Source organism: Microcaecilia unicolor, chromosome 1 (genome assembly GCF_901765095.1).
Source record: "Microcaecilia unicolor chromosome 1, aMicUni1.1, whole genome shotgun sequence".
Lineage (NCBI taxonomy): Eukaryota > Metazoa > Chordata > Amphibia > Gymnophiona > Siphonopidae > Microcaecilia > Microcaecilia unicolor.
Genome location: NC_044031.1, coordinates 97,273,130 through 97,298,344, shown reverse-complemented (window position 1 = coordinate 97,298,344; position 25,215 = coordinate 97,273,130). Strand labels below are relative to the sequence as shown.

Genomic DNA, 25,215 nt, shown 5'->3' with positions numbered 1-25,215 from the left:
GGGAATGTGGGGATTACTTAGAGGCTTGGTCCAGTTCGCCAGCAATGTCTTTTTGAGGACATGATGCATGGGTACTGTGGACGCTTCCTTAGGTGGAGAAGGATAGTCCAGGAGCTCAAACATTTCAGCCCTGGGCTCGTCCTCCACAACCACCGGGAAGGGAATGGCCGTAGACATCTCCCGGACAAAGGCCGCAAAAGACAGACTCTCGGGAGGAGAAAGCTGCCTTTCAGGGGAGGGAGTGGGATCAGAAGGAAGGCCATCAGACTCCTCGTCAGAGAAATACCTGATGTCCTCCTCCTCCTCCCACAAGGCCTCACCATCGGTATCAGACACAAGTTCACGAACCTGTGTCTGAAGCCGTGCCCGACTCGACTCCGTGGAACCACGGCCACGGTGTGAGCGTCGAGAGGTAGACTCCCTCGCCCGCACCGGCGAAACTCCCTCCGCCGACGTCGTCGGGGAGCCTTCCTGGGAGGCGGCCGCAGATGTCGGAGACCTCACCCCGGGCAAGGGGCCAGCCGGCGCCTCACTCGACGGTACCGGTGGCGCAAACACCCCCGGTACCGGAGAGGAAGGGCGCAACAGCTCTCCCAGGATCTCTGGTAGAACGGCACGGAGTCTCTCGTGCAGGGCGGCTGTGGAGAAAGACATGGAAGCCGATGCAGGCGTCGAAGTCAGAGTCTGTTCCGGGCGTGGAGGCTGTTCCGGGCTGTCCAAGGTGGAGCGCATCGACACCTCCTGACAGAGGGTGAGCGGTCCTCCCCGGTGCCGATGCCTACTGGGTGCCGACTCCCTCGGTGACCCAAAGCTCTCGGTACCGATGCGGGAAGGAGACCGGTGTCGATGCTTCTTTGACTTTTTCAAACGAAGCATGTCACCGGAACTTCCCGGTACCGACGAGGAGGACGTAGAATCCAACCGTCGCTTCCTCGGGGCCGAGGCCGAAGAAGGTCGGTCTCGGGGGGGCTGTACCGCAGGAGCCCTCAGGGTAGGGGGAGACCCACCCGAAGGCTCACCGCCACCAGCAGGGGAATGGACAGCCCTCACTCACCTGCACTCCAGTCGAAGCACCACCGTCCGACGACATCAGCAGTAGTGGAGGTCCCGGTACCACCAACGCCGACGCAGCCTTCCGTTGTCTCGGCACCGACGATGCAGAGGGTCGATGCCTCGATGCAATCGATACAGTCGCCGCCGAGGTCGGAGGTCTAGACGCTGTCGACGTCAATGCACTCTATACTCCCGGTGCAGAAGCCGAAGAAGAGCCCGAGAACAACACGTTTCACTGGGCCAATCTCGCTACCCGAGTCCTTTTTTGTAAAAGGGCGCAAAGACTACAGGCCTGCGGGCGGTGCCCAGCCCCCAGACACTGAAGACACGACGCTTGCCTATCAGTGAGCGAGATTACCCGGGCGCACTGGGTGCACTTCTTGAAGCCGCTGGGAGACTTCGATGACATGGGCGGAAAAATCTCGCCAGCGAAATCAAAACTCGTAATTGCGGTTAGGCACCAAAAAGAGGGGGAGAAAAAACTCGACCCGAGGCCTCAAAAGGGCCTACCCCGAAAACGAAAGAAAACTTAACGGGGCAAAAAACTGGAAGTACGGGGAGGGGAAAAAGACCGAAAGGCCCTTCTCCAAAAAAAAATTTTTTTTTTTTTTTAGAAGCGAAAAGTCAAAAAGACGCGCGAGGTTCAACGTAAGGGGCGCGAACGGCGCAAACACGACCGTACCGAGCGCAGACAAAAGAAGACTGATGAACACGAGCCGGTTCGGGCGGGAAGACTGCCGCGCATGCGCGGTGCGCATGGGCGCGCAAGGACTAGCAAAGGCCTTTGCTAGTGAAGTTCCGATTGGAGGGGCTGCCGTGGACGTCACCCATCAGTGAGAACAAGCAGCCTGCTTGTCCTCGGAGAAATATATATTTTGAAGCACTGAAGTGGAGTGGAGGAGTGGCCTAGTGGTTAGGGTGGGGAACTGAGGAACTGAATTCAATTCCCAGGCACAGGTAGCTAGCTCCTTGTGACTCTGGGCAAGTCACTTAACCCTCCATTGCCCCATGTAAGCCGCATTGAGCCTGCCATGAGTGGGAAAGCACGGGGTACAAATGTAACAAACAAAAAAAAAAAGGGAAGCACAAAGCACACCCAGAAGAACCTCGGGTCAAGGTCTTCCAAGGGGGGAATGCAGAATAGTGTCGCTGACTAAAGAAAAGAAAATTATCCTGTAAGACAATTTCTCCTTCCTTAGCATCAGCTCCACCATTCTGCACAAATGGATGCACCGAAGCAATTTATTGAGTAGGGGAAGACAAGCCCCACCCCCACACGACTGCTCTGCCAAAGTCTGAGCAGACACTGGGCAACAAATCCAACCTGTAGCATTTAGCAAAGAAATGGTGCCACGACCAAAGTTGTCATCCTGCAAATGTCGTACCCTGCCCAAGCCTCTGCCCTAGTAGAGTGGGCCATCAAGCCCTTGAGGCACCAGATGATTCTAGCTGATGTAGATGGAATAAAAAACAGCCCCTTGATCCGCCTAGCAATGGAAGCCTACAGGCTGCCTGGCCCTTCTAAGGGCTATGGAAAGCACAAAGCAGTGGACAGAGAAAATTAATCAGTCATCCTCAGGTACTGGAGCAGCGTCCTTTGGACATCTAGCTCATGGATCTAACGATTCCCAGAAGCTGAACCTTCCACTAAAAAGGAGGGCAAACAGACGTGGAATGGAGACAACACTTTCAGCAGAAAGGAGGGAACCATACACCTTGAGTCCTCTGTAAAGGACAAATACAGGTCCCAGCAAAATAGTGCCTGCAGCTCGGAGATTCTACAAGCAGAGGTGATAGCTACCATAAACTGCCCTGATAGGAAGGACCTTGGAGGAAACCAGTGCAGAAGCTCAGAGCTCCAGACAGCGCCCGGAACACCAGATTGAGATTCCACAAAAGGTGATAGCTACCACAAACACTGCCCTGATAGGAAGGACCTTGGAGGAAACCAAGTGCAGAAGCTCACAGCGCCCGGAGCACCTGATTGAGATCCCACAAAGGAAAGGAAGGGCATAGCCACCACCCTTCAGGGAGCAAGCCACCCCTCTATGCAAAGCCAGAGAGATATCCTTCCCCTTGCTACAGTTGCCACCTGGACCCTCAGGAAGCCCAGAGTCAGCCTCTGATCCAGGCCTAGCAGCAGAAACCCCAAAATATTGGGAATCTGACCCCTCCAGGGAGACAGAAACCACTCCCCGCACCAGGATTAAAGAACTTGTCAAACTCAGATGTAAACCTCTGATGTGGCAGTATTGTAAAGACCACAGTGGGGGAAAACCCATGCATCTCCAAACATCTCCTCCCAATGGTCAAACCATAAGACAAAACAAATCCAGATCTTCCATGTCTATCGGCCCTTACTGGAGCAGACCTCAACCCCTGGGCAATGAAAGAGTCCTACGACACTGCCACTGAGTGGGAAGCCAGATGGCCCAGATCGTAGAGTATGTCTGCCCAAAAAGGTTATCCCAGCTCAAGGCAAGTAATTGCTGAAACCAATGCAGCATGGAGCTATGTGACCGCCACAAATAGCAGCCTGAATGGTAGGGCCTCCACCAAAAACGTGAGAACAGTTGTTGCTCCACATTCTTTTCATGGAGCTCCCAAAGGGCTGAGCACTCTTAGACAGGTACAGCAGTCGCCTTCATAACCACTGTAACCAGGGTGTCCACCTTCAAGAACCCTGGTCCACCCCAAGGGGACCATCCGGGGACTCCCACCACCATCATTATGCGGATGAGGACATTATGGAGTGGAAAATGCTTCAGGGGCCCCGAGGAAACAGTTGCAGGAGGCAGAAGCATAGCTAAGGTCCCAACGATCATGTCTAAGAGACAAGACATCTCCTCATGACAAAAGAGCGCCAACCCAAGGGACTACTGCTTTACAGCTTCCTGAAAAGAAGAGTCCCCCGAACTGGAGTCCATGGGGGACTAGGCGTCCGAAAGAACCTCTCAGTCCTCCTCCTCCTCTCCCCCCCAGAAGAACCCAGACCCTCCACAATAACCAGATCCATTCTACAACAATGGGACCCCAAAATGGGGCCCCTGCTGATCCCCTTGGGACCTGCTTAACCACCTGGGTCAATGTCTGGAGCCAAAAAACCACCAGGGCCCCACCAGGACCCCCCGCCCCCCTGAAGAGTACACAGGAATGAAAAAGGCCATCACATGACCAGGGATTTAGTCTCCCTGCGAGTGAACTGATAGAAAAGGGAGGATTCTAACTGCCAATCTGCCTTGGCAGGAACACTGTCAGAGGAATATATCCTTTTCATCTATGGGGGGAGGGGAGAAGCACATGTAAAATGCTCACTGAGAAAACAGACACACACTATAAAATTAATCCGTTATCCTTGCTCACCTACTGGCTCTGCAGATCGCACAACTTGTGCTGGCCAGCATGCCCTATCACGCACCAGACATGCAACGGCTTTTGCCTGGCTGCCTCGGCCTACCTCAGTCCTGGGATCTGGCGTATCATCCCCCAGATCTCTCTCTGGGTGCACCTAGAGGGAAATGCCCTTAGTTCTTTACAATAGCATTTGCCCCTGACAAAGGGCATCAAGCTAGTCAAGTCAATTGATTTTTTTTTTTTTTAATATGTGTTGCTAAAGCAAGCACTCTTGAAAAGCCTGCAGAGGGAGCCTTCTGGGGAGCACACCCAAACATGGTGAACAGGCATGAAGGGTGGAGGGATGGGGACACACACTTCTCTGGCAGGACTGAGCCAAAGTCTCACACAATGGCACTAAGAAGTGCAACTGGGGGCCTCGGAGCTGTGCTCTGAGCTCCACCAGGTACGGTCCTGAGACTGTGTTCTGGGAGCGGCCATTAGACTCAACCATGCTGTGTGGCCGCAGTCAGCAGAGCAAGGAACTAGGCCAGGGACAGGAGCACTGTCAGCATGACCTGAGGCTCTCCTGCTGGCTCCAATTCTCCACCTGGTCTCGGCGGGGCTGTCTGACAGGGCGGACTCAATGACGCCACCTCCACGCTAAGATCCCCAGCAGAGTGTTGTTCTAGGGATCCAACCAAGGTAGGGACCTGAGAACTCAGCGTTCGAAGCCCGAAGGTTTTTAAAGTTGGCTGCCACAACGTTAGGGTATCCGCGGGGCTAGGAGCGGCTTTAGCCCCAGTCTTCCCCTTTCCTTTCACCATATTAAAGGTGAAAGAAAGAAAAAAGCTGCAAAAGCACAGCCTGAGCTTCGGAGCTTCAAACAGCACTTCCTCTCACGGACGCCATCTTGATTTCTGAAGCTAGTGGCGGCCCTGTAGGCTTCTCTACGCTGGATGGTAAAACATCTGAGTGAAGGGCAGGAGGGAGTTGATTCCTCGCCTTCCCCCATTCAGGCAGCTCCACCTGTGGGACCCGGCGTGATAGTAAAACAGGCAGTCGTTACCCTTGAGGTCCTCTGGGACGCGATCCAGGTTATGAATTTGTCTCTGCTACAAGTTTCATCTTCATTGAATACTGAAGTAAAAGACCTTAAAACTCAACAGCAACTAAGGAGGAAGTGACGTCACGCGGCTGAATGGCCGCTTAACTCCTGAGCTCCGTGTCTCCTCACCCTCTCAAAGGTGTCCCCCAAATTAAAAACCTCTCTAAAATCGCGGACGGGACTATAAGTGATTGGAGAACGTCCCAGGCAAATCGCCATGAGTAAAAAAAGCGGAGCGCAGCAGCGCGAACACGATCGACCGGCCACGAGGCAAGCGGAGCGGGGCCTTGCGCGCCCTCCATCCCCCAAAGCACGCTGCCCGTCGGAGTCAGGTTCAGCTTCCTCGAGGGAGGATGGCACCGGCGGTATTGAAGTGGCTCATATGCAAGCCCTCCCAGCGGATTTGACGCGCTGCCTGGAGACCATTCGTGCAGAAATCAGAATCTCTAAAGAAGAGATCTTAGAGCACGTGGACGCTCTGAGCGTGGATTTGAGAGAGCTGGGAGGCCGAGTGGAATCCTTGGAGGAGAAGGTAGAAGAGCAGGGGGAAAAAAACGAGGAGGTCGATAAACAACTTGCTAAGCTAAAGGAACAGGCGGAGGAATTCCAATATAAATTAGACGACCTGGAAAACCGAGGGCGCAGACATAATTTAAGATTCAGAGGAGTTCCAGAAAATGGAGACCGAGAGGTAATCCCGGAGGTGGTGCGAAATATATGTGCCCAGTTGATGGGAGAAGATTTGGATACAGCTGAAATGGGCATTGACAGGGCGCACAGAGCGCTTGGGAAAATGCGAGATAACAAACCCCGGGACATAGTGGTACGCTTCTCTTCATACAATTGCAAGGACCAGATATGGCAGAAAGCTAGAAAGAACCCCGATGTGGAATTCAATGGGGCGAGAATTGCAATATACCAGGATCTCTCCTTATTTACTTTGAACTCGCGCAGAGCCATGAGACCGGTAATAGAGATTTTGAAGAGAGAGAAGATTCTTTACAGGTGGACATTCCCGTTTGCACTTTGTTTTGAGATTAAGGGTGTGCAGCATAGATGTCGAGGAGTGGGAGAAGCCTGGAAACTTCTACACGAGGCTGGATTGGCCTCTACAGCTACCCTACCAATGGAAGTGGCATCCTCCACAAAAGCAAGACTCCAGAGATGGAGGAGAGTAGAGAAAGCACCCAAGAAGCCCAAGACCTGAGCAATAGAGGTGAAATCAGGGAACCGGTGCGAGGAACCAGAATCTGAGACACCTGGCGAGGAGGTGATGTGAAGAGAGACATTTGGGGGATTAATGAAAAATAAAAGACGGTATAAGTTCAATATTGATAAAGTTGAGAATGCATGAGGGAGAGGGAGGGGGAGGGGGCGGGAGGGGGGGCTGTAGGGAGTGTTTAGTTGTGTGGTGTTAGGCTCCTGTTTAAAAGTGAGTCTATTTGGCTGGTGGGGTCGCTTCCTTGTAACACCCACCTGGTGCCATATGGGACCAGATGGTGGATATTGGATTTTGGGTCAGGAAAGATACGGGAGGGGGGGGGGGAAATTAGGGAGGGAGGGATAAGGGATTGAGAAGCATCAAAACAACCAGGAAGCAAGTGAGTTGGATGAAGGGGGGTGAAAGAAGGGATAGCCATCCTTCAACTGAAGTGGGGAGCAACTATAGAATAATCAATGGTGGGATTTAAATTGGTAACTTATAACATGAAGGGGTTGAATTCCCCTTATAAGAGGCACGCGCTGTTTCGAGAACTGCAGCTCATTGCTGGAGTGCAGGTGGGTGGGAGGGAGTATAAGATTGCCCTATTTGCAGACGATGTTCTTTTGACTTTAACCAAGCCATTAATCTCTTTGCCTAATTTAATGCAGGTGATAGAGGAATACGCGACAATATCTGGGTACAAGCTAAACGCTAACAAGTCCACTGGACTGGCGGTGGGGGTCCCTCCTAGAGTGAAGACTCCTTGAAGGAGTCCTTTGTCTTTAAATGGGAGGCTAAAGCGTTGAGATATTTGGGAGTGCAGTTGCCTTGTAACTTGTCTGAGCTGTTCACCAGTAATTACCCGGCACTTAAGCGAGCTGTGCAGAGGGACCTGGACAGATGGATGTCTATGGGACTGTCCTGGTTTGGGCGGATTGCTGCAGTAAAGATGAACATATTGCCCCGACTTCTTTATCTGTTTCAGGTCATTCCCATGAAAATGACCAGAACATTTTTATCAGGTCTACAGGAGGCGATTAACTGCTTTATCTGGAATCAGAAGAGACCCCGATTGCCCAGGGCCCTGCTATATAAGTGTAAGCGGTTGGGAGGGTTGGGGGTACCCAACTTGATCTGGTATTATGGTGCGGCTCAGGCAAGGGCTGCAATAGCCTGGTTTAAAAGGGAGGACCATCAGGTATGGGTTGACATTGAGCAAGCGTTGGTGGGGTCCCGGAGACTGGGACAGTTGATGTGGGTTGCGGGTAAATATAGGGGGCAAGTAGACAGATTTCCGCCCACAGTGCAGGCTACTTTTCATTATTGGGATCATATGTTTTCAGATACGCAGCCATTGATATCGGGGTTGGCCCCGATACTGGATAACCCTCTGTTCGAACCAGGGATGGGGAGTGTCACTTTTCGCAGATGGGCGGAGTCCGGATTAGATTCATTGGGGCAGCTGCACAAGGGAGAGACTATGGTGCCCTTTGAAACATTGAGGGACGATTTTGGGCTTAGACAGGGGGACCGATATGCCCACCTACAGCTGGTGCACTTTTTGAAGAGTTCTGCATATGTAGAATGTTTGAGGCGAGAGGTTCATCAGCTGGAGGAAATGTGTGTGGAGGACAAAGATACTCGGGGTATGATAACTAAACTGTATGCTTACCAAGAGACCAGAGCTAAACCGTCCCTCCTACACAGGCAGAGATGGGAACAGGAGCTGCATTTCACACTACCGGAGGCCGAGTGGGGGGCTCTGGAAAAGCAGATTTTGCAGTCATCCGTGTCGCTACACAGGAGAGCGCCATAAAGGTATTCTACCGGTGGTATCTGACACCGGTTCGACTAAATCATATGTTCCCTCAGGTATCAAAACTTTGTTGGAGGAACTGCGGGGGGCTGGGGACCGCAGGTCATATATGGTGGCTATGCCCTAAGGCGCAGGCCTACTGGAAGGGTGTGCGATCTCGATTACAGAGGTGGTTGGGCCGGTCTGTGCAGTGGCATCCTTTAGTTTTCCTGCTTGGGTCTAGGCCGGCAGGGCTAACGTCTGATCAGTGGATGTTGACAAAGTATGCACTGCATGCAGCTCGAATAAACTTAGCGCAAAGTTGGAAATCCCTGGTAGCGCCCCCAATACAAAGATGGATCACCAAAATAAGATACGTGTGTGAGATGGAAAGACTGACTGCCGTGAAACGGAAAACTGTACATAAGTGGGAAAGAATCTGGGAACCCTTCTTACAAAGGTGCTCTGGTTGAAATATGTGATGGGCGATAATTGGGGAGTAGTAGGGAATAGATGGGGGGAAAGGGAGAGGGAGTGAGGGTGGATAGGGAGGTTTAAAATACCAAAATTGGATAAAAATTGAAGTAAAATATGATTCTAGTTACAGCATTGATATTATGTTTGTACCCTACGGGTGCTAGAGTTATGTATATTGAATGTTCCAGAATATATGGTTTTGTAAGGTGGCACACATGTATTTTAATGTTCATCAATGCTTAATAAAGACTTCTTTAAATTAAAAAAAAAAAACTCAACAGCAACTAATGGAATTGAGAGTCAAAGCCCAGGAGGAGAAGAGTGAGTCAAATTTACTTGAAATTAAAAAACTGCAAACTATTCCTGGTAATATAGTGACAGAGACAATATGCAAAGGAAAGTTGAATATTTCGATAACCAACTTAGGCGTAACAACCTAAGATTCTTAAATTTTCCTAAAAATCCTTTGATAAATCCGTTGGAAATGTTAAGGAAATATTTCTTTGATATATTGGGAATCCCAAAAGAAGCTTTTCCTCCCATTATAAAAGTTTACTATATTACAGGAGCTAAAACAACTTCAGTGGAGGCTTCAGAATTAAATATAACACAATTTCTTGAATCTTCTACAGAAACTATTACAGAACGCACGACTCTTCTTGTGTCTTTTGCTTTCGAAACCGATAGGAATAATGTATTAACACTTTACTTCAGATTCATGGCAGCTCAATTTTATGGATCAAAGATACAAGTTTTTCCTGACATTAGTAAATCTACTCAGAGAACGCGAAGAGAATTTCTGGTACTAAGGCCTCGGATTCTTTCATTGGGAGGCACATTTAAATTGAAGTTTGCATGTAGATGTCTTATTTCTTTAAATACGGTTCACTATGTATTCTTTGAGGCAACTTGTAATTGCCAAAGAAAGCAGTGGCGACCTAACCTCGAGAGCGCCAGAAGGGAGCTAAAACCGCTGGTTGGGACCAGAGCCTCATCCTCTCATTATAGTTTATTTAGAGTTTTTCTTTTCATTCCCTTTAAGCTTATTTACTTTGTATCTTTATCATTATATTGTGGACTAAGTAACTATGCTATTTTCTAATAATCCTTGAATATGTAAAGGATGAAAAAGTTTATTTTTCTTATGGTTGTATTACTTGATTTTCCTACATTTATTTTATGTGAATTTTTTTTTTTTTTTTTTTTTTTTTTTTTTAAATAAATAAATAAATAAGCATGACCTACCACCAGGTAGAGAAAAATATTGGATTGATCCAGGGTGCACCTCTGCATATACTGATTATGTCACTGACAGAATTCAGTTTTCTCTACCTCCACTTGTTGATAGGAAAGAAGAATACCAATCTGTGCAGAATGGTGGCGCTGACGCTAAAAAACTGTGTTTTCACCACCTTAACTGCCACTTCATCAAACAACACCACACCATAGCAGACATTTCATCAAGTGACACTTCATTTGTTCAAGATAAATGCATTCACATTATATGCATGGAAAGCTTGCAGGAAATGGGAGTAGTATGCCAGTAATCATGGCTTCTTTGTTCACACATACAAAGGAATCCAGAAGTGCCAATGCACTCTGGTACCTGTCCTATTGCGCCTAAATATGAGCGACGCCAAACACATGCTAAAGCCATGCACCCCTGATTCTCTTTCTTGTTTTATCTACTCAGGTATCCAAGATGATACCTCGCTTCTTCTCCTCACCCTGTTCCCATTCTCTCCCCAATCCAACTGTGATACGCACTACTTAATTGCCAGCTGTGATGAACTGTCACAGTTTTGACCTTTCATCACCTTTGTGTGCAGATTTTCCACATAAATTCATTGTGCATTATATGATACTAGTGAAAAAGGCTCGTTTCTGACAGAAATGAAATGGGCGCTAGCAAGGTTTTCGCCGGAGTGTGTATGAGATTGACTGTGTGAGAGAGAGTGAATGTGCGAGTGTTTGACAGAGAGAGAGTGAGACTGGGTGCGAGTGTGTCCATGAGAGAGAGAGTGTGTGTGTGAGAATAAGAGTGTGTGCCAGGGGCCCCTGCCTCCTCCGTCCCAGTTCCAGGGTCCCCCCTCCATCCGAGTTCCAGGGTCATCCCCCCTCCCTCCCTCTGAGTTCCAGGGTCATCCCCCCCTCCGAGTTCCAGGGTCCCCACCCTCCCTCCCTTCCAGTTCCATAGTCCGCCTCCCAGTTCCAGGGTCCCTCCCCCTCCCTCCCAGTTCCATGGTCCTGTCCCCTCCCTTCCTCCCTCTGAGGTGCTTGGTGGGGGGGTGGGGGGGTGGGGGGGGTGCTATTTGCTGTCAACCTAAGGAGACACTGCTTCTGGCGTCCAGCAGCTAAGTCCTGTCCTGACCCACAGGCAGCTGGAGCTCCCTCAAACTCTTTCAGTGACACACAATGACAGGCAACGGCTGGATAAAGTGTTTGAGTGATATTGAGTTTAAATTTCATGATATTCATATGTACAGATGTGTAGCTTTCAATTAAATTAAAAAGGTGTGCAGTAAGAAACCAAAAAGAAAAACCTTTTGTCCTTTACCTGTTAAGGCGCAGTTTATCCAACAGAAACAACTTTAGACGTGTTTCAGACAGAAGAAGGGAAAAAAACGACAATGTGTATCAGCAGCTTGTAGGTGTGCTTGGTTTTGAGTGTATGGGAATGACAGGTGTGTTGGGGAGTGGAAATAGAGATTAACCAATGGGCCTCTTTGCTTATATTGTAGTTGATTGGGTCAGTTCCACTCGTGTGTAGTAATCGTCCTGCAATGCATGGCCAGACTCGGAGAGGAGAAGGGGGTGCGGCGGAATGGTGAACGAGCGGCTGCGGGAGGGTGGGTGAGAGGGAGTGTGGGAGGGGGAACGAGGTGCAGTGGCGATTTTGTTTGGTTTTGAGTTAAAACGACAATGTGTATCAGCAGCTCGTAGGTGTGCTTGGTTTTGAGTGTATGGGAATGACGGGTGTTTTGGGAAGTGGAAATAGAGATTAACAAATGGGGCTTCTTGCTTACATTGTAGTTGATTGGGTCAGTTCCACTCGTGTGTAGTACTCGTCCTGCTGCATGGCCAGAGTCGGAGAGGAGAGGGGGCTGCGACGGAACGGTGAGCGAGCGGCTGGGTGTCTTTGCTCCGCCCTCGCCATCATCACGTTGTGACGCGAGGGCAGGGCAGACACTCATGGCCAAACCGGATATCTGGCCCACCTCAAGTTTCCGGCTTGAGGCTTCATTCGAACGTTGGAGGTGCCTTTTATATATAGAGATGTGCTATTTTTTGTCTCACAAGTTTGCTGTGCATATAATTTCAGTACCTTTAGCTTTCTGCACATGATGAAGTGCTGGGTGATAAAAACGCTGTTCTTTTATGACTAAATTTAAGCCTCACAAAATAATGTGTCAGAAGTTTTAGCGAGGATTACATTTAGGCGCAAAAGAACAGGCACAGATGTGTGCTGGCATGTTCTCCCCACTCCCCCCCCTCCCCCCCCCCCCCCCCCCCCATTTGCTGCAAGTTTTCCGTGCATATAATTTTAATACATTTAGCTTGACTATGTGATGAACTGTCACAAAACTGGTGCAACTGGGCACTAAAAGGAGGACAATAAGAGCATACCATAACCTTCAAAGTTAGAAGCATAATTTTTCTCTGCTTCTACTTTACACCCGGTATGCTAGTTTGTTTCTTCTTGATAACAACATGCAGCAACTACTGTAATATAAAACCTTAAAACCTTGTAACTCAGTAAAAGAGTAAACAAACACTTAGTCTACATACCAAATATCAATGCAAATGCTCAACTAATTTAAGAAAATTGAATTCTTTTTGCTCTATTACTTACGCTGTATGTGAATGAGCTGCTTTGGCATCTTGAATTCCCCTGGGTATATAGATTCATAGTAGGCAATGTTGCTCTCTGCCTCTGGAACAGGAATAACCATATTATCCCTCTTCTCTCCATACACCTGCTGTGCTGAAATAGCTCTCTGGAGATGATGTTCCTGAAAATGAAACATATAGGCCAAGAATAAGCTATAAACAAAAAAAAAACAAGCAAAAAAAAAAAAAAAAGATACATTTAGCTACTGCTATTATAAATTTGAACTTATATCTCTCTACTACTACTACTTAGCATTTCTATAGCGCTGCCAGGGTTACGCAGCGCTGTACAAGTTTAACATGGGGAAGGACCGTCCCTGCTCAAAAGAGATTACAATCTAAAGGTTACAAACTATGTAGTCAGTGTAGGTATCATGAGTGGGGAAGGTGGTTATGCGCCAAAAGCAAGGGAGAAGAGATGGGCTTTGAGTAAGGACTTGAAGATGGGCAGGGAGGACGAAAGACGTATGGGCTTGGGAAGGCTGGTCCAGGCATATGGTGATGCAAAGCAGAAGGGGCGGAGTCTGGAGTTAGCGGTGGTGAAGGGTACAGATAAGAGTGATTTGTCCTGAGAGCGGAGGTTACGGGTGGGAACATACGGGGAGAGGAGTGTAGAGAGATACTGGGGGGCTGCAGATTGAGTGCATTTGAAGGTTAAAAGGAGAAGCTTGAACTGTATACGGTAGCGGATCGGGAGACAGTGAAGTGACTTGAGGAGAGGGGTGATATGAGAGTATCAGTTCACGCGGTAGATAAGACGTGCGGCAGAATTTTGGACAGATTGAAGGGGGGATAGATGGTTAAGCGGGAGGCCAGTGAGAAGAAGGTTGCAATAGTCAAGACGAGAGGTGACGAGCAAGTGGACGAGGGTTCGGGTGGTCTGTTCAGAGAGGAATGGGCGAATATTGCTAATATTATAGAGGAAGAAGCGACAGGTCTTATCTGTCTGCTGGATACGGGCAGAGAAGGAGAGGGAGGAGTCGAAGATGACTCCGAGATTGCGGGCTGAAGCGACGGGGAGGATGAGGGCGTTGTCAACAGAGACGGAAAGTGGGGGAAGAGGAGAAGAGGGTTTGGGTGGAAAGACAAGGAGCTCAGTCTTTGCCATGTTCAGTTTCAGATGCCGGTTGGACATCCAGGCAGCGATGTCTGAAAGGCAGGCCGAAACTTTGGCCTGGGTTTCAACCGTGATGTCGGGAGTGGAGAGATAAAGCTGGGTGTCATCAGCATAGAGATGGTACTGGAAACCATGTGATGAGATCAGAGTCATTCCTTGTCAAGTGGACCAATTTTAAAGGTCGTCCCCACCTCACCATCTCAGATTTTGATGAAATTTGGTACATAGTTTCTTTATGATAAAAAACTAAGCTGTGCAAGAGTTTAGTTCAAAAGACTAAAAATTGGAGGTTCTAGGGGACCTCAAGTAAAGGGTTGCAAAATGTCGCCTGAGCAAAAATGACATTTTGGGTCAACTTCCAGAAGCTGTAAAACTGGAAGTTTTAGTGGTACAAGGGGGATATTTTGAGAACCTGCACTACTTTTAAGGCTTAATGAACTGGCAAAACCCCATGTTCCTAGTCCTCTTACTTTTTGAATGATTTAGGCTCAAACATTGCCAAAAAAAAACGGCAAAAATCAATTTACAGCGATGTTGAGGCTGCTGTAGTTTCTAAACTAGTTGGCCTTTCAGGTTGATTTTTGGTAGGTGTACTAAATGCACGGCTGTAATGAGGCATTCCAATTTGCAGCACTTTCCTTCAAGTGGTTGAAAAATTATAAGCGTTCAAAGTTGGTATAAAAAGCATTTTTGCCCATTTTGGGCTATCTTTGATGCCCTTGATCTCCAGTGGGACAGCTTCAATATTCTTTCTTTTAGCACCATTAGAAAGAGCAGATTTCCTTCTATCAGAATATGTATTTTTCATTTTGGAGTCTCTTCATATAAGGATTGCAAAAATGCCCTCAAATGTTTGCGGGCAGCAGCCTGTGATTTCTTCACTACACCCTTGATACAAGTGTAGCAAAAGTGATTCTTCTTTCAAAAAGCACCAATTTTTTAAAATAAGAACACATTATGTTATAAAACTGTATTCAAGAAAACTAAAAAACAGGAATGTTTTTTAGGATGTGGAAGGATGAGGCCAGGTTTCATAACAGGTTTAAAGAAAACTGCAGTCAGTTAGGATGACCGACTTGGCCAATTATGATTGGTGGACCCTGTTGCAAGGCGTCTGAGTGTCTGTTGCTGGTGTTTCTTCACCCTTGCTACAGTTTGACCTCTTAGTGAACTGTAGGCATCAAAGTAAGCCTAGCAACAGACACTCAGGAGCCAGGAGGTACCAGAAGCATACAATTGGGCAATGAAACAAACAATTCTGCCTTGCAACAGGGTTCACCAATCATAATTGGCCAAGTCTAACTGGCTAAAGAAGTTTTCTATAAACATTATGTTATAAAACTGTGTTCAAGTAAACTAAAAAAACAGGGTGGAAACCATTGTATACATACTTCTTGTTGAAGAAACTCGCACCTGCACCGACAGGCTCATTTATATTGAATTAAATGCCACAAATGAAGATATTAATCACTTTAGACTGAAGTAAAATTTTACCCATTGAAAACCTGATTGCAAGAATAAATGCGTTTGTTGAACTGATGCTAATGGTCATCAATGGATCCAGAAAGATCAGATGAATTTCCACTTTGCTCAGTTGGCTGTTCAAGTACATCAGAGTGTCATTTACTGACATACAATAAAAATAAAGGTTTGAAATTAATTGAAGAGCTTCTGCCTGATCAACAGAAGTTGTTACAAGAGCGTTCTGGTCAACTTTTCGATGCCGGATCAACTATCTGCCTTCATCATGAATCCTTACTGATGAAAAAGTTTGAATTTTTGCAAAGAACCTGCTGTAACCCATTTTCCAAAGGTGGTCATAATGCAAAAAGGGGCTTAAGAGTGCTGGATGACACACTAGCAGCCCAGCTAAAGGCCTTAACAAGCAAAATATTTGTGCCGGGTCAGAAACTATGTCCATCTTGTCAAAAAGACGTCAGTAACAGAGCTGCTGATTCTTTATCATCATCAACAACAGCAGATGATGAACACAGTGACATTTCTGGCAAGTTGAACACAAGTTTGACGTCTCTTGGTATTTCTCCATTAAAGTTCAAAAAAGTCAGCAAGCGTGATGTACGAGGCTACACCAAGCGCAAAATCAGGCGAGTGCAAAGAGTCATCATCTTGCAGTTGCTGGTGGCTTAGACCTAAATGAGTTTGAATCTCAACCTTCTACCAGTCAGAAATGTGACAAATGTTCTGATTATGATGACCTGCTAAACGAGTTGAAAAACAAAGTCCAAGATTCAGCAAATCATGCAGAAAAACTGCAAATACTAACTTTAGCACCAAACAGCTGGTCTATTGAAAGAACTGCCTCAGAATTCATGGTTTCAACTAGAATGGTTAAAAAAGCAAGAAATCTGAAATCAGTTTGTGGAATTCTGGCAAAACCAGACAAGAAGAAAGGTAAAGTTTTACCAGAAGAAACAGAAAAAAAAAATTCTTGGCTTTTTTGAAGATGATGAATTCAGTAGACTGTGCCCAGGGAAAAAAGATTTTGTCTCTGTCAGAACTGGCACTGAAAAAATTCAAATGCAAAAGCGCTTGCTGCTTAGCAATCTAAAAGAAATGTATGTTGCATATCGTACTCAAAATGGGCCAGAAGTGGGTTTTTCCAAATTTTGTGAGCTAAGGCCAAAATGGTGTGTCGCTGTTGGCTCATCTGGTATGCATTCAGTGTGAGTTTGTGTCATTCATCAAAATGTGAAGCTTATGCTTGCTGGAAGCCATCTGCTGAACGAAGATTACAAAGCACACTGATGGCTAAAACTGTGTGCAATTTGGAATGCAAAGAATGCATGCTTCACAGGTGTGAAATATGTCCAGGTAAAGATGTGCTTGAAAATTACCTGACAGAAGTGTTCAGTGATGCTGACTCAGGTGAAACAATCGAGTTTAAGCAGTGGGTTCATACAGATCGCACCACACTGGAGACCAAACAGATGTATGTTGATGATTTTGTATCTGAGCTTGCATTGACAGTTTCAAACCTGTCAATTCACCATTACATTTCCAAACATCAGACACAATACTTAAAAACTGTTAAAGAAAACCTAAATCCTTGTGAAATTGTTGTTCTCTTGGACTTTGCTGAAAACTACTCCTTTATTGTCCAAGATGCTGTTCAAGGTTTCCACTGGGAAAACAGTCAAGCTACACTGCATCCATTTGTTGTGTATTTCCGTGATGCTTCAAGTGAAATTCAGTGCATAAGTGTTTGCATAATAAGTGACAGCTTGCGGCATGATGCAGTTGCTGTACATGCATTCTTGGAAAAATTAATCGCGTTCTTGAAAAGCAAAATTGGAGAAATAAATATAACATACTTTAGTGATGGCTCAGCTGCACAATACAAGAACTTCAAAAACTTTGCCAACTTGTGCTATCATCAAACAGAATTTGGAATAAGTGCACAGTGGAATTTCTTTGGCACAAGCCATGGCAAGTCACCATGTGATGCCATAGGTGGTACAACAAAGCGACTAGCTGCTCAGGCTAGTTTGCAACGACCTAAAAATAGCCAAATTCTCACAGCACAAGGCTTGTTTGAATTTTGTGATCAAAAAATAAATAAAATCAAGTTCATTTTTGTTTCCAAGGATGAAATTGAATCTTCAAGATCTGCACATGAGGAAAGATTCAGTAAAGCTTCCACAGTTGCTGGAACTCGTGAAAATCACCAGTTTATTCCCACTGACTTGAACCAAATTTCAGTCAGTAGAGTGTCAAATGATTCCTCCTCATTTGTTGTCAAACTTTGTCAGTCAGATGACCCAGTGTGGCCTAGCAGAAGAGATTCTTGTTGGATTTCTGAACAGCATATTCTAGCAGTTCTTCCAGTACCAGCAACTACAGCACTTGGACGACAGTATACATTTCCAGAAACAGCAGTGAAACTTATCAGTGAAAAATTCTTGTCACTTCAGCACTGAGGTTTTTCTTGGGAACCATTAAGACACCCCCCATTAGGCTTGAGAAACTAGGCAAAGACAACCAAATGAGGCTTGGGAACCTCAAGTAAGATGCCCACCTTCAGGCTTGGGAACCTGTGCCAAGTGGCTGGACTTGCCTGGCTATCGGGCGTGACCTCTTGGCAATAAGGTTGCCACTTCCTATTGAATTGGTAGTGGCGTAGCCACCATGGACCAACGCATGCTTAAAACAACTGAGTGACTTATACAGCAATTAGAAACATCGATGGGCCCTATATCTGTTTCATCTATCATTCAACAATACTGGCCAAAAAACACTTTTTTTGCAATCCTTATATGAAGAGACTCCAAATTGAAAACTACATATTCTGATAGAAGGAAATCTGCTCTTTCTAATGGTGCTAAAAGAAAGAATATTGAAGCTGTCCCACTGGAGATCAAGGGCATCAAAGATAGCCCAAAATGGGCAAAAATGCTTTTTATACCAACTTTGAACGCTTATAATTTTTCAACCACTTGAAGGAAAGTGCTGCAAATTGGAATGCCTCATTACAGCCGTGCATTTAGTACACCTACCAAAAACCAACCTGAAAGGCCAACTAGTTTAGAAACTACAGCAGTCTCAACATCGCTGTAAATTGATTTTTGCCATTTTTTTGGCAAAGTGTGAGTCTAAACCATTCAAAACGTAAGAGGACTAGGAACATGGGGTTTTGCCAGTTCATTAAGCCCTCAAAGTAGAGCAGGTTCTCCAAATATCCCCCTTGTACTACTAAAACTTCCAGTTTTACAGCTTCTGGAAGTTGGCCCAAAATGTCATTTTTGCTCAGGCGACATTTTGCAACCCTTTACTTGAGGTCCCCTAGAACCTCCAATTTTTAGTCTTTTGAACTAAAATTTTGCACAGCTTAGTTTGTTATCATAAAGAAACTATGTACCAAATTTCATCAAAATCTGAGATGGTGAGGAGGGGACCCCTGGTCCACTTGACAAGTAATGACTCATCAGCGAGCCCAGGGAAGAGGTGTAGATCGAGAAAAGAAGCGGTCCAAGGACAGAACCTTGAGGAACCCCAACAGAGAGCGGGATGGGGGTGGAAGAAGAGCCATTAGAATATACTCTGAAGGTGCGGTGGGAAAGATACAAAGAGAACCAGGAGAGGACGGAGCCCTGGAACCCGAATGAGGACAGTGTGTCAAGAAGTAAATTATGATTGACGGTGTCAAAGGCGGCAGATAGGTCGAGGAGGATGAGGATGGAATAGTGACCTTTGGATTTGGCAAGGAACAAGTCATTACAGACTTTAGAGAGTGCTGTTTCTGTCGAGTGTAGTGGGCGAAAGCCGGATTGGAGCGGATCGAGGACGGCCTGAGAGGAGAGGAAATCAAAGCAGCGGCTGTGGACAGTGCGTTCAAGTAATTTGGAAAGGAAGGGTAGAAGAGAGATGGGACGGTAGTTGGAGGGACAGTTGGGGTCTAGTGATGTTTTTTTGAGAACTGGTGTGACTACAGCATGCTTGAAGGTGTCAGGGACAGTAGCAGTGGAGAGAGAGAGGTTGAGGATGTGACAGATTGAGGGGTTGACTGTAGGAGAGATGTTAAGCAGATTGGTGGGAATGGGATCAGAGGAACAGGTGGTGCACTTAGAGGAAGAGAGAAGACGAGCAGTTTCCTCTTCGGTGATCTCAGGGAAGGAGGAGGAGGCCAGGCTAGGTTGGTTGGGGGAGTGGGTTAAGAAGTCACAGGGAGGAGAAGGCTTGGAAGTGAATTCAAGTTTTATCTTCTGCACCTTATCGCGGAAGTAGTCAGCTAGTGTTTGAGGAGAGAGTGAGGGGTGGGTGGGAGCGGAGGGCACTTTAAGTAGGGAGCTGAGGGTGGCGAAGAGGCGACGAGGGTTGGAGCCAAGAGAATTAGTTAATTGAGAATAATATTCCTGTTTGGCAAGGAATAGGGAGGAATGGAAGGAGGATAGCATGAATTTGTAATGGGTGATGTCTGACAGGGTGCGAGATTTCCTCCAGAGTCGTTCAGCAGATCGGGTGCAGGAGCGAAGGTAACGGATGCAAGGGGTTAACCAGGGCTGAGAATTAGTGCGCTTAGTGGGTCGAGAGACAGATGGTGCTAGGGTATCCAGAGCAGTGGAGAGAATTTCATTGTAGGCAGAGACAGCCGTGTCGACAGATTTGGAAGACGAGATGGAAGGGAAGAGATTGGAGATGTGAGAGGATAGGGTAGGGGGGGGTCGACGGCCTGGAGATTCCTGAAGGCAGTGGCTATAGTTGGGCGAGGTTGAGGGGGAGGGTAATGAAGTGTGAGGGTGATTAGGTGATGATCTGAGATAGGAAGGACTGAGGTGCAGAAATTGGAAGGTGAGCAGGAAGAGAAGAGAACGAGGTCGATACAATGGCCATTACGGTGAGTAGGGGTGGTAGAGCACAGTTGGAGGTTAAAGGAGGATGTCAGAGTGAGGAATTTAGAAGCGTAGGAGTTGGATGGGTCGTCAACGTGAATATTAAAATCACCAAGAATGAGGGATGGAGATGAGGGATCAAGAAAGACGGTGAGCCAAGCGTCAAAGTCAGTAAGGAAGGAAGAGAGGGGCTTATCAGGGGGGCGGTAGATGACTGCAACTCTGAGTGGTGTCGAGTAGAATAGCCGGATGGCATGAGTTTCGAAGGATGAGAAGCAGTGAGACTGTGGCAGGGGGCGGGGTTGGAAACTACAAGAGAGTGAGAGAAGAAACCCAACGCCTCCACCGCGTGCGTCTGGGCGGGGAGTGTGGGAGAAAAGATATCCTCCATGGCATAGGGCTGCGATTGAGGCAGTGTCGTTAGGGGTTATCCAAGTTTCAGTTAAAGCGAGCAGTTGAAGGGAACGGGAGATGAACAAATCGTGGGTGAAGGAGAGTTTGTTGCACACTGAGTGGGCATTCCATAGGGCACACGAGAAGGGGAGGGAAGCGGGGGGAGAAGGGGAATAGAGATGAGATTGGAGGCATTCTGGGATCGGTTACGTGGATATGGAGAGGAGAGGTGGGGGGGGGGGCCTGGATTGGGATTGATGTCACCTGCGGAAAGTAGGAGAAGGAGTAAGAGAGTGCGGAGGAGGGTGGGAGTGGAGGGTCGACGAAGATGACGAAGACAGGATGTGTTAAGGAGGAATGGGGATGGGTTAATGGTGGGGAGGAAGTGTAGAAGGTTGAGAGCTAGGAATGATGAGGGGGCAGGAGAGCTGGGGAGGTGGTGGGGGGTGGGGGAGGTAGGGTAGGGGAGTAATGAGCAGGACTGGAGGGGACAAGGGTGGGCAGTGAGTTCCTGAGGTAGACAGTAGAAGGGGAGGGGGGAAGAGGTTAGGAAGGGACAGGGTGATGAAGAGAATGTGTATAGGCGCCATATATAGGGGCTAAGGTGGATGCGGGTAGATGTGAAGTGGCTAAGGTGATAGGAGTAGAGGAGGAAGGCAGGAAGGCTAGGACAGGGACAGCAGGCAGCAGCTAAGGCATAGGGAGTGATAGTGTTTAAAGGAATCCTAGCCAAAAAGCAGCTGCAGACTCTATGCACTTGGAGCGAGGGCCCTGGGAAGCTCGGGGTGGACCTGGAGTCACCCCGGATACAGCTGTGAGGAAATGCAGAAGGGCTGCAAGTCCTCCACAGCACCTAATGGGAGTACTGGGCACCTAGAGCGGAGGCCCTGGGTGGATCGGAGTGGACTAGGTGTCAACCCGGAGAAGGCTGTAAGGATATGCAGATGAGCTGCAAGTCCTCCACAGCACCTGAAAGGCAGCCGGTGGTAGAACTGGGTACCTCTCAGCTGAGGAAAGGCTTACCAGGGGTTAGGCCGAAGCCAGCATTCCTCCCCCTGAGGGTCGCCTGATCCTAGCCAAAAAGCACCTGGAGACTCTCGACACAGAATATTCAGATATCTTCTATTCTTAATATATCTGGCTATGTAATGGCAGTATTAGTCCATTGGGGGTCCTAAGTGGGCATCAGAAAGGATGGCATGGAGGTTCACAAGGAAAATACAATTGTGGTTAGGATGTGCTTATTATTATTATATAGACCTCATTCAACCATAGTCAGAGGGAAGATGAGGTGGCTTGACGCACCACTTATAACCATTTTTATTTCAGAAAAAAAAGTAAAGGTTTGCCATAAATTAATAAATCTTGAACTCATTTCCAGTATGTTCCTTTTAAAATGTCTCCCCTGAAAGTGTTACTCTTCTCAATTCAATTCAATGATATGATTTAGTTATTATTTACAACCTGTAGAATTTTCACATATTTTCTTGTTTCCTAGATTTCTCCTTTGGCCAAAGTGCATGCTAAAGATCTTACTAGACCTTCCAGTGCTGTTTTTTTTTCAATTAACTACTTGGTGTCACCATAATATTGGTTCTTAGATAGGCTGTTCCTATATGAACAAATTTGCAAAGCAGGCTGAAGAACAGTAGCCTAACAATGATTTGGATTTCTATTCTACTAGTAAAAAAGGCCTGTTTCTGTATGAAATGAAACGGGCGCTAGCAAAGTTATCCCTCTTTCCCTCCCTCTGTCCCCTTCAAGTCCCAGAGCCCCCTTTCTTCCCTTCCGATTTCCAGGCCCTCCCTCCCTCTCTCTCATTCCCCCGTCCCTCCCCCGAGTTCCAGTCCCCCATCCTCTCTGTCTCACAGACACGTCCTTGCGATGCCTCCACCGGCGGCCCTCCCCTCCCCAACAATGGCCACGCCAATCCCCCTACGTGCACGTCGCCCCCCTCCAAAATCGCCAACCCCCCCTCTGCTACCCTACCCTCCCCCCCGTCTTACCGGGGTCCCAGCGGCAGCAGTGAAGAGCCTCGCGAGTCTGCTGCCTTTCCTTCCCTTCGCTCTCAGCCCTGACTCTGGTCCCGCCCTCATTTCCTGTTTCCACAAGGGCGGGACCAGAGTCAGAGCTGAGAGCGAATAGAAGGGAAGGGAAGGCAGCAGACTTGCGAGGCTCTTCACTGCTACCGCTAGGATCCCGGTAAGAGGGGGGAGAGGAGGGTAGCAGAGGGGGATTGGCGATTTTGGAGGGGGGGGAGAGACATGCACGTAGGGACGTCTCTGACCGCTCCCACTGTTCTACAACGCACGTCTCTCACTGGGATCGTAACCCCCTGCAGACCAGTGACGTCAGCAGGTGGTTACGATCCCAGTGAGACAGTTTAGAACATTCACATAGCAAATTATTATATTAGATACCACTGAATTCTTATTAATACCACAATAATACAAGTTTGCATCTACTAGGAAAGCGATGTATTATTTGTCACATGATTACAGAAGGGAAGCGTTATGCATGATTTTAAGTTTGCAAAAAGGCTACTAGTCAATCGCAGCTGAAACCTAATTTTCCTTTCTCGACCCCCCTCTAGTATAATTTTTTCCATCTTCTGTTGGTTTGGAAAAAGTAAAAATACGAAAAACATGCATGATAACAGAAGTATATGTTTTGTTTAACAAAAGTTAAGTGCTAACCAAAACTTTATGAACGGGGTTGGTTGAGAGAGGAGGGACTTTCTCAGGCCTGCACTATTCCGCCTCTACCTCAATGAGGGTTTGAACTAGATCTATCACTGTTTTTTTTTTCTCAGATCTGTGATTTCTTCTCTACCAAGGATTGCAGATATTGGATGTAAAGTAAGCGAGAAAAGATGAGCAGGTTTCCCCTGCCTGACTATTACTTAAATTCATAAATTTAGTGGCAGATTCTTACCTTGGTAATTTTATTTCCTTTAGTCACAGCAGATGAATCCGTTACGAATGGGTTGTGTGCCCACCTACCAGCAGGGGGGGAAATAGAGAACACTGAAAACCATCGTGCCTCTAGGACGGCTAGCTAGCTCCATCTGCCTCTCAGTATTTTGAAGCTTCTAAAGCAGTGTTAAACCGCAAAGTAGCATAACATGAACTTGCCTCACAGCGAACGAACACCCCAAAACAGGTGCAATAACACAAAGGAGGGGCGAACTCAACCTCCTGTAGTAGAACAGATATCCTGAAGACTGTTTTCCAACTTCCCCCAATGAGGGAACATGTCTGCAGGAAAAACTGAACACAAAACAGAGTCAATCAGGGAGGGATCATGGATTCATCTGCTGTGACTAAAGGAAAGAAAATTACCAAGGTAAGAACCTAATTTTCCCTTCCTTGTCATCAGCAGCAGATGAATCCATTACGAATGGGATGTATCAAAGCAATACCTAGATAGGGCCGGAACAAGCCACACCACGCACAAGCACTTATGCTCCAAAAAGCGCATCCCTCCTGGCAGCCACATCCAGTCTGTAATGACGGGCAAAAGAGAGTTTAGAAGCCCAAGTAGCTGCACTACATATCTCTTGAAGAGAGAATGCTCCCTTCTCAGCCAAAGAGGAAGAAATCGCTCTTGTGGAATGTGCCTTAAAGGTGTCAGGCGGAGGCCGGCCAGACAGCAGATATGCAGAAAAAATGGCTTCCTTAAGCCAACGAGCTATGCTACAATCTGGTTTTCGCCCTCTCCACTCAACCGAAACTGCGCTTACTAAAGTCTCCAATGACCTATTACTGGCTAAATCCAGAGGTCTCTATTCCATCCTCATTCTTCTTGATCTTTCCGCTGCTTTTGACACTGTCAATCACAGCATACTCCTCGATACCCTGTCCTCACTTGGATTCCAGGGCTCTATCCTTTCCTGGTTCTCTTCCTACCTCTCCCTCCGCACCTTCAGTGTTCACTCTGGTGGATCCTCTTCTACTTCTATCCCTCGGCCTGTCGGCGTACCTTAGGGTTCTGTTCTTGGTCCCCTCCTCTTTTCTATCTACACTTCTTCCCTTGGTTCATTAATCTCATCCCATGGCTTTTCCTACCATCTCTATGCTGATGACTGTCAAATCTATCTTTCTACCCCTGATATCTCACCTTGCATCCAAACCAAAGTTTCAGCGTGCTTGTCTGACATTGCTATCTGGATATCTCAATGCCACCTGAAATTAAACATGACCAAAACCGAGCTTCTCATTTTTCCCCCCAAACCCACCTCCCCACTCCCCCTGTTTTCTATTTCTGTTGATGGCTCTCTCATTTCTCCCTGTCTCCTCAGCTCGAAACCTTGGGGTCATCTTTGACTCTTCTCTCTCCTTCTCTGATCATATCCAGCAGATCCCCAAGACCTGTCGTTTCTTTCTTCACAACATCTGTAAAATCCGCCCCTTTCTTTCCGAGCACTCTACCAAAACCCTCATCCACACCCTTGTCACCTCTCGCTTAGACTACTGCAATCTGCTTCTTGCTGGTCTC

General features: G+C 47.2%; 1 protein-coding gene across 3 annotated transcripts in view; it reads right to left on the bottom strand.

Moving 5' to 3' along the window:
- The window catches only part of EPC1 (enhancer of polycomb homolog 1), a 396,583-nt gene that overhangs the window by 228,290 nt on the left and 143,078 nt on the right, over nt 1-25,215 (bottom strand). For all 3 annotated transcript variants that reach the window (XM_030199118.1, XM_030199129.1, XM_030199110.1), the window contains one exon: nt 12,824-12,983. In XM_030199118.1, coding sequence (XP_030054978.1) covers nt 12,824-12,983 — 160 coding nt within the window. The remainder of the gene's footprint in view (nt 1-12,823; nt 12,984-25,215) is intronic.